Here is a 10,347-nt window from a genome sequence, read left to right on the forward strand (position 1 = left end):
TTCAAAAGCCTCATGTCTCTCAAACATGCCAATATCAGATATGCATAGTTTTCTGAAGATTTCTGACTTCTATAGTTCAAAAACTCCCAGCAGTAAATTAGCGAATTTTTAAAGCAGTTACAGCTGAATAAAGCACACTTTAGATTCTAAAACCAAAAAATCCTTGAACAGCAGGTTTATACCCATGAAACCATATATTTTGGAAAAGTATACATTCTGCAGAATCCAAAATAGGTAGCCATGTCTTTCTACTCCTAAGTACCACACATCAAAGCTTTTCTGAATTTAGCAGTTTCTATAAAAATGTATGAGAATTCTAAAAAATCACCTCAAAACTTTCAATTTGCAAGTTTGTATCTCCCACATAGCATTATTTACCAAGAAAAAACACCCTTAATGTGAATGCCAAGGGTCCACTGAATGGGTTTGGTGGCCATTGTGCATAGATTACCAAAGTATCTGGCATATAGAGACCCCAAAATGAAGTTGGTGCATACAAATTATCCTAGAAGTCGCCTCAGCTACAAAAAACTCAACACATTTACTGTATTTTTTTGTGGGGTAAAAAGACAAAAAAATACGTTGACTCCCAAAAAAACATATATTTTTGAAAAGTACATATTTAGGCAAATCCAAAATGGCTAACCATGTCTTTCTACTCCAAACTACTGCAATTTCAATGCTTTCCCAAAATTGGCGTTTTTGATGAAATACTTGAAAATCACATCAAAGCTTCTGCTTTCCAGCATCTTATCTCCCACATAGCATTAGGTACTTGCCTAGGGGCTGGGGAACTAGTGGTAAATGGAGTAGTGGCTTTAAGATCCGCTCTTCTGCTTCCAGACTCAGAATTCAGCAGAATGTAGAATCTAAGCTATGTAGCACTTAAGTACTTTTATCCACAGTACGTAGATAATACATTTTTTTGCTTTGTGCAAATATTTATGTCAATATCTACACGTGTGCCTGGTTTTATGCGTTGTTTAGATAGAGGGAACTGGATAGCATGCAAAAATGAACATAGATATATAAGAGTGATAGCTCAATAATCGTCCATATGGAAACATATTTTGCTTTTGTATGACAGATACTTCCAAATGAACGAAGGGGAGCTGAACTTGACTACAGAAAGATGTTTGGCAATGACTGGCTAAAAGCTGGTGGAAGTCAGAATGAAGAATTAAACAAACCTAACAGAGACTTTCTTCAAGATCATCCCAGATACAGTGCTCTTATAGAAAGTAAGGGTAGTTTTTCTTGAATTATTACTTAAATGAAAATCTCTGTTGTATAGTAGTTATACTTGTAGTTTTATACCGTGGTCTGCATCAACTTAAACATTCCCTGCAAAACATCTTGTACATTTCTTTTGACAGAATATGGTGCTCCCGATGAAGGTGAATTGAAACAACAACAGCCGTTTGCACTGAAAAACCAGTTGCTAAGTAAGATATATCTTATCTATAAACAGTCTGGGGCATTACTATATTCAGGAATCCAGTGGTGGCATTAGTTCAGTGGATTACTCCCTATGTAATAAAAGGCACAAAGTTTGCCCGGGTAAATTAATCCAGATAGCAACCGATAAGATGCTTTTTAAACAGGTGACCACAGACATATTGGGTTGCTATTATGTCTTGAAACCTTTGGTTCCTTTGTTTGGTATCTCAACTGTTATTTTGTTGCTGTAATCATTGACCTGAGTAATAGGCAGTGGACTAAATGCTGGAAGGAGAGAAAACATGATAAAACAAAATCATAGTTATATCTAGTTCTACAATGAATCAGATCATAATTGACCCTATCATCCAGATAGCATTGTAATTCCCTTTTTAGCAACACACACCCACACACGATTATATCCACAAGACTTTCCCTTTAATTGTTGAGAAAGTTTGTCCAGTTCTTTTGATGAATTAATTTTACTTTAAGGTTTACGGTAAATTTAGTAATTCTTCTCTCTCTTTTATTTAAGCATTAACAATTCAGTGCCCTGATAAGCCTGACAAAAAAACAATACAGAAAAAATTGCCTGGTAAGTAATTTATCTGCATGCATTGATTGCTTTGTCACATCAAGTATTTAGTCATTTTTCTGTACTCTCAATTTCTATAATTATGCAATCCAATGTTGTTTTTTAGAGAATATCTAATATATTCAGTTTTGGAAAAAAGAAATATATAATACTACCATTCTGCTTCCAGACCTTTAAAGTAAGAAGTTAATATTAAGGAGAAGGAAAGGCTAAGTCACTTGGGGGTGCCAAAATTTTAGGCACCTCCAAGTGACTTAAATCGCTTACCTTTTACCCCGGCCTGGTGCCCCTGTTAGGGGAGAACTGTACCTGCGAGCGATTCCTCTTCCTGTTTTGCACGCTTGTGCATGCACAGTAGAGTGAAAAGCCGAACTTTACACTTTACTGCGCATGCGCCGGCCCAGGGATTTTGCCGGAAGAAGGAAGCGCTCACTCAAGGTACCCCTTGCTGGTGCTGTTTTCTCTTAACAGGGGCACCAGCCCAGGGTAAAAGGTAAGCGATTTAAGTCACTTGGGGGTGCCTAACATTTTGGCACCCCCAAGTGACTTAGCCTTTCCTTCTCCTTTGAAGGAGAAGGAAAGTCATTTTGGCATTTTACTGCCAATAGATTTGCCACATTAGTGCTACCTAGAACAATATATTTGTTCTGCAGAAACCATTACCATACCTGAGTAAACAGCTTTAGAGGCTTTCTCTGTTTGCTGAAAATAGCAGCTGCCATTTTAAGTAGCTTCCTGCCTGCAGTCTAGCTGTTATAGCTCAGATTCCTAAGGGAGGGGGGAGGGAGTTCTTAGCATTCTGGGGGGGGGGGGTTGGGGAGCAGGAGAGGAGAGAGAGAAGAGAACTGCGCAGACTCTGGCCACGGGAATTAAGGATGTTTTTGAGAGAGGAAGTCAGACACTGGAACATGTTTACAAAAAAAGAGACAGGAAATCCTGTGTTTCTTTTGATAGAGGACTCAGTGCAGCATTATTGTAAGGGCTTAAGGATGTATTTACATACCTTTCTGATAAAGCTTGCTTAGTTTTTCACCTTTCCTTCTCCTTTAAGTCCCTTCAGCATAAAGTTTTTGCAGAAAAAATACTGTTGAGGCAGCATAATTCATTGAGCTCCATTGCAGAAATGCTAGCACAGTCAACAAGGTTGGACTGGCCCATCAGGAATAACCCAGTTGGCCCTGGTGTTAGTAAGCACTGCTGCCACTGCTTGCTTCCTGAAACTTTTTCTCTCTTTTGGAAGCAGGTGAAAGATTACTGTGTGCTCCACACCGAAGCACACAGCCATCTTTAATTTTTTGGTTTTTTTGCTAAGCAGAGGGAGGCAGAGCAACACAAGCAGCATAGAAGCCCTGGGGTAAAAGAAATGTTTTTGGTATTCTGCTAGTGCAAATGCGTGGTTATGTTTTGAATCTGGTTTCTGTTCTGGTTCTAGCATGTTTGTGGTTAATGTAATGCTCATTATCCATTGTCCATGGTAATCTTACTGGATGTATACTGGGATTTATGTGCTAATTTTCTGCTAGTGATATTACTGACATGCATGGCGTGCACATTATCCATTTTCTTTAGTCATCTTACTAGCATGTCTGGGGTTAATGTGCTCATAATTAATTTCTGCAGTGATATTATGGACATGTCTAGGGTTTTACATAGCAGTGATAAGACTCCCCTCTGCAATATTCAGTACAGTTTTCCAGTGGTGTCCAGTACTCGGATAAAGGGGTCTTACTGATATTTGGATTTCCATACTTTAAGTCTACTACAAATTATTTAAACATTAAATAACCCTATAGGATTGATTTACCACCAATATGGATTTATGCAGCTTAGTTAGGATCAAGTGTAAGGTACTGTTTTATTATTATAGAGAAAAAAGAAATCAATTTTAAAAGTTTGAAATATTTGCTTAAAATTAAATCTATACCTGTGTCATTGGTGAGAGAGAACCTTGGGGCTTAATATAGAGAGCAAAACCTATGTTGGTGGCAGGACAGTACTTGCTGCACTACTACCAGTCCTCTCATATTGGTGGGGAGCGTGATAATAAGGTAACGACAATAAGGAACAATGGACACCATTGTGGTTATTGCACATGTAGGAAATCAGTGTGTTGGTGATAAATGCCTCACATGCTGAACTCTTGAGCAGACAGGGTCCAAAATCCTCATTTCAGAATTGGTGCAAATACTCATGAGATTTTTTGAGGCAAATATATATGAAACATGTATGGTTACTGGTACTCTATACTAAGGGACAACCATATGAGAAACACTTTAATATAAATAAAGCCTTTTCACAAAAAATATATTTTCCTAGTAGTATATGCCATTGGATAATCCCAAATGGGAAACTGCTATTTTAGGTACTAAGCGCTACCCTTTGGCACGAATGGGGCAATGTGAGCTAACACACAAACCAAGAGCACAAATAAATGCTGGGTCACATCTTCCAATATAAATGGACATAGCTCTGTCTTTTACTCCCACACTTCTTCCTCTTACAGTTAGAGCTGCATTATTTCTGGTCATGTGATCTCTGAGGAACACATAGGACATCACAAAATGGTGGCGCAAGAAAAGATACAAAAAAAACCAATATATCAATTTGGTTAGATTCTAAATAGGTCCCTTACAATATAAATTATCTGTGTTGGTTAAGTATTTATTCCAAAGGTATAGTTTTCCTTCAAGTACTTGTGTTTCAGAAAAATACACAGCTATAAAAGAAAATTCATGTGTTTCCCTTTAGACTCAATGACTGTTCAGAAAGTAAAAGGACTGCTTTATCGACTGCTCAAAGTGCCAGGATCAGACTTGAAACTGTCATATAAAAGTTCAAAAGTGAGTACCACTTAACTGTATTTTAAAGATTTGGATACAAGACCCTTTGAATATACTTATTAATAAAAATAAATAAGATTTATACTGGTTTGTGCAGTCTGCACTATTGTGGTGTATTATTATACAACTTCTGTCGAAGAACATCCAGTCTCTTTTATTAGTTATATTTCTTTATTTCCACAAAGCCCTATCTGGCTGTTGTCATTATAGTCTGCAGTATAATCTAAGAGGCTAATTGAATGCTGTTCATTTTTGTAAATAATGGATACTGGTAAATGTAAAATGTCATATTTACCATGTTGTTCCAGTACAGAAAAAAATTGTTGAATTCCTAATGCCCACTGAAAAGCATGGATCAGGGGGGGTGTTAAGAGTTCAACCGTGGGCTAATCCTTAACACACCAGAGGGCAGAATGGTATTAAACTGTTCAAGCAGTTGCATACATTCTGTCAAATAAATGACATATGTGCTTTGATAAATGTGTACACTTATCTGGCAATTATAGGGGAAATATTTAATTGCTGGATATCCTTCTGGGTTCCCCATTATAATTTTAAATGTTTGTCCAAGGGACCGATATCGGCAGCTATAATCGGGCCCGTGTATGGGGACCTTTAGAATGCAATATTATTACATTTGTGCAGAGAGCCATGTAGCCCCAAAATATTTTTGAAATCTGACCCTTTTATGTGCAGTGATTTTGATTGTAGTTTGTACTGGTTTCTCTTTGTAAATAGTGAGAATAATGGATAATTGGAAGAATATTAGAACAGTTTTTGTTTTTTGTTTTTTTAAAAATACATTTTACTCAAAAAAACCTAAATGTTAATAAACCTGCCCCTTGTTTCAGATCTTTGAATATGCTTGATTTTGTGAAATACCATTACATTTTTGTAGTTTGTAGGAACTAGTCATAACTCTTTTTTTATCAAACAGTAATAACCTCTTTGGAGACCAAGCCATTAACATACTGCAGAATTTGACCTCTGCCCCCATGGCTACAAAGCAGCTTATTGATAAAAACTATAGTAGCATTTCTGTAGCAAACACACCAGGGCAGAGTAACACTACATTATATTTTAATTACTTGAAAACACTTTGATAGCTCTACATGTTACATAATGAGTACTGTAAAGTAGTGGCAGTTAACTAACTCCACACACATTATGTAATGCATGGGTCAGATTGATGATTGGATGCTCCTAAACTGTTGGTTTATGTAAAGAGTCATTATATGTATATTTATCTGTGTATTTAATTTCAAGTTAGAAAACCAAAGCAAAACATCTGATTCATCTGAACATCACGGATAATGTTTCACTCCACTTTTTACTCAGCATGATAAATATACCCCTTAGGGCTCTGGCACACGGGGAGATTAGTCGCCCGCAACAAATCTCCCTTGTCACGGGCAACTAATCTCCCCGAACTACCATCCCACTGGCGAAAATGTAAGTCGCCAGTGGGATGGCACACGCTGCGCAGGCGATTTCGGCAAATCACCGAAAATGCCTTGCGAGTGTGCCAGAGCCCTTAGGGTGTATTGAAAACAAGCATCAGCAGTGATGTTGCCCATAGCAACCAATCAGCAGTTAGAATTGAACAGTTATCTACAAAACAACAGACAGAAAACAAAAGCAAAGATCTGATTGGTTGCTATGGGCAACATCACTGCTGATGTTTGTTTCCAATGTTAATAAATACACCCATTTTTCTTTTGAATAGTATTGTACCCTGGTACACTGTGTTATTCTATTAGACATGCTGAGATAAATTTCACACACAGGTAGGAGGTGAAAAGAAACAGTAATATCATTAGCCAACTGCATTGCAATCAGTGCATCTGTATGGCTTGTGTTTGAGTAGAACCTGTCAGTCCTCCAGATGTTGTTTTTCTGGTATAATGTAAATAAGATTTAATATTTGGCAGAAACATTATCATCTGGTGTAGGTGCGTCACTGTTTTTATAAAGTAAGAAGTTACAGTGGGCTACAATTAGAAATGAGTGGTACTAAGACCACCATATGACCATCTGCTTGGGTTTGGGGTGAATGGAGTGTGGAGGGGAAATGGAAGTAAGTGCATTTTATCTAACTTTTAATCTTTGACATCTCTCTAATTAAACAGATGGAGGGCAAAGAAATTGATCTGGAAAATGATTTGAAACCCTTGCAGTTTTACTCTGTAGAAAATGGAGACTGCCTATTGGTGAGATGGTAAAACAGAGGCCTTTGAAGTGCTGGGCAAAAATCATGGTGTCAGTGGAAATGTTTTCAGGCCGAAGCTGAGTGTGCAGAATCAAGGTCTGGAAGCAGAACATTTTTACTTTTAGTGAAGGTCTGTTGTATTTCAGCCATTCTATTTATTTATAAAATAAAAAGATCTTAAAGAAAGTCTTCCCTTTGAAAGAAGTGGTGTCATTGCTAATTAAAGGTTTGCCTAGATTTTGATTTATTTTTTTTTATATTTCATTGGAAAACGAGACTGCTTCTTTCTGCAGACATAGATGTATGAAAATCTTTTATTTCAACAAACTGAGTTCTTTGAGGCCTTCTGCAAAGCTCTTGTTTTCTATTCCACTGGAACAACCGTATCACATCAGCATATTAACACAAAAATTCGGGAAGATTCAATACCAATTCCTGTGCAAGCATTTATACTGAGAAATTTGTACAGGCCTGATTTAGAAGTTTAGTCAACCTGAAGGTAAAACTATGCCTCTGACTTACACTGGTGTGAAAAACTATTTGCCCCCTTCCTGATTTCTTATTCTTTTGCATGTTTGTCACACAAAATGTTTCTGATCATCAAACACATTTAACTATTAGTCAAAGATAACACAAGTAAACACAAAATGCAGTTTTTAAATGAGGGTTTTTATTATTTAGGTAGAAAAAAAATCCAAACCTACATGGCCCTGTGTGAAAAAGTAATTGCCCCCTGAACCTAATAACTGGTTGGGCCACCCTTAGCAGCAATAACTGCAATCAAGCGTTTGCGATAACTTGCAACGAGTCTTTTACAGCGCTCTGGAGGAATTTTGGCCCACTCATCTTTGCAGAATTGTTGTAATTGAGCTTTATTTGAGGGTTTTCTAGCATGAACCGCCTTTTTAAGGTCATGCCACAACATCTCAATAGGATTCAGGTCAGGACTTTGACTAGGCCACTCCAAAGTCTTCATTTTGTTTTTCTTCAGCCATTCAGAGGTGGATTTGCTGGTGTGTTTTGGGTCATTGTCCTGCTGCAGCACCCAAGATCGCTTCAGCTTGAGTTGACGAACAGATGGCCTGACATTCTCCTTCAGGATTTTTTGGTAGACAGTAGAATTCATGGTTCCATCTATCACAGCAAGCCTTCCAGGTCCTGAAGCAGCAAAACAACCCCAGACCATCACACTACCACCACCATATTTTACTGTTGGTATGATGTTCTTTTTCTGAAATGCTGTGTTACTTTTACGCCAGATGTAACGGGACACGCACCTTCCAAAAAGTTCAACTTTTGTCTCGTCGGTCCACAAGGTATTTTCCCAAGTCTTGGCAATCATTGAGATGTTTTTTAGCAAAATTGAGACGAGCCATAATGTTCTTTTTGCTTAAAAGTGGTTTGCGCCTTGGAAATCTGCCATGCAGGGCGTTTTTGCCCAGTCTCTTTCTTATGGTGGAGTCGTGAACACTGACCTTAATGGAGGCAAGTGAGGCCTGCAGTTCTTTAGATGTTGTCCTGGGGTCTTTTGTGGCCTCTCGGATGAGTTGTCTCTGCGCTCTTGGGGTAATTTTGGTCGGCCGGCCACTCCTGGGAAGGTTCACCACTGTTCCATGTTTTTGCCATTTGTGGATAATGGCTCTCACTGTGGTTCGCTGGAGTCCCAAAGCTTTAGAAATGGCTTTCTAACCTTTACCAGACTGATAGATCTCAATTACTTTTGTTCTCATTTGTTCCTGAATTTCTTTGGATCTTGGCATGATGTCTAGCTTTTGAGGTGCTTTTGGTCTACTTCTCTGTGTCAGGTAGCTCCTATTTAAGTGATTTCTTGATTGAAACAGGTGTGGCAGTAATCAGGCCTGGGGGTGACTACATAAATTGAACTCAGGTGTGATAAACCACAGTTAAGTTATTTTTTAACAAGGGGGGGGGCAATCACACAGGGCCATGTAGATTTGGAGGTTTTCTTTCTCCCTTAATAACGTAAACCTTCATTTAAAAACTGCATTTTGTGTTCAATTATGTTATCTTTGACTAATAGTTAACGGTTTTTGATGAGCAGAAACATTTAAGTGTGACAAACATGCAAAAGAATAAGAAATCAGCAAATAGTTTTTCACACCACTGTACATACCAGAAGCTTAAAGTGGTTATAAATCTAAAATCCAGCGCAGAAAGGGACAGATCAATACTGCCAAGATTATTATCAGATATTAAGCATCATTTTATTTTTGGGTCCTTATCCTAACTAATAATTCTGCATTCACTAGTATTTCAGTTGACAATAGAAATCAAAGTGTTTCAGTGCTAAGCTCCATGGGGAGATTTTGTCTGATGGTGTTGGACTGACAAAAAGAATTCTATAAGTTGGATGTAGTTACATGGGTCAATATATAATGGGACCGATAGAAAAATCTGATGTATCATCCGCCATGACACACTTGTAGGAATGGAATACTGCATGTAGTGCCTCCATTCAACAAGATAAAATCTTATTGTGTCTGACAGTTTTTTTTTCCTCATTAAAATACGACTGTCAGATACAGATGCACAAGTTTCTGAATTGATCCGACTGTACATTACAGCCTATGGAGATCAGATTTTGTAGGATCCAACAAAATCTTGTGCTGTTGCATGACAGATAAAATCTGACGCACAAAATCTGATCAATATCTTCAGTGGTTTAGCCCTTACTTGCAGCAGACTGATTAAAGATAACTTCTGATTGGTAGTGTGACAGATGGATTGCAGTCCAGAATCATGCAGATTTTGAGGCTCCTATGAATGGAGAAATGCTGTTTATTTGAATATGCAACCTGTGAAACAGGTATCAAACTCCTAAATGTGCACACACTGGAAGTTGGCTTTGCCTGGTGAAAACCCACCGTTCTAAAAAGCTATTTTTTCTTGGTTGATGGATGTTGAAAATACCACTTTTTTTAAGTAAGAGCTCGGAAGTTTGCTTTGTCCTTTTAAATATCAAAGAACAGGAATTTTGGACAGCTTAGAGGTGCTGTCAAAACTCCTTGTGTGCTAGAGCCTGGTTTTTATACAGCATTTCCCCTCCTAGCAAGACTTAAAGGCAGTTTTTTATCAAAATATGAAATTAGAGCTCACCACAGAACTCACCCACTTTCCATTCATTCCTATGGGATTTTAGAAGCGTATATATCTAATCCAACTTTCACAATTCTAATCTCATATTTAGATCAACCTGCCCCTTAATCTTAAATGCTCTAAAGAAATTATTTTATATACAGAAA

At 37.8% G+C, this 10,347-nt stretch overlaps 1 protein-coding gene across 1 annotated transcript in view; it reads left to right on the forward strand.

Moving 5' to 3' along the window:
- tbce (tubulin folding cofactor E) overlaps positions 1-7,270 on the forward strand; it is a 29,081-nt gene extending 21,811 nt beyond the window's left edge. The window contains exons 13-17 of the mRNA NM_001016012.2: positions 1,088-1,241; positions 1,377-1,445; positions 1,976-2,035; positions 4,784-4,875; positions 7,005-7,270. Of these exons, the coding sequence (NP_001016012.1) occupies positions 1,088-1,241; positions 1,377-1,445; positions 1,976-2,035; positions 4,784-4,875; positions 7,005-7,097 (468 nt within the window). The 3' untranslated portion in view covers positions 7,098-7,270. The remainder of the gene's footprint in view (positions 1-1,087; positions 1,242-1,376; positions 1,446-1,975; positions 2,036-4,783; positions 4,876-7,004) is intronic.
- Positions 7,271-10,347: the final 3,077 nt, after the last annotated feature.

Source organism: Xenopus tropicalis, chromosome 5, assembly GCF_000004195.4.
Source record: "Xenopus tropicalis strain Nigerian chromosome 5, UCB_Xtro_10.0, whole genome shotgun sequence".
NCBI lineage: Eukaryota > Metazoa > Chordata > Amphibia > Anura > Pipidae > Xenopus > Xenopus tropicalis.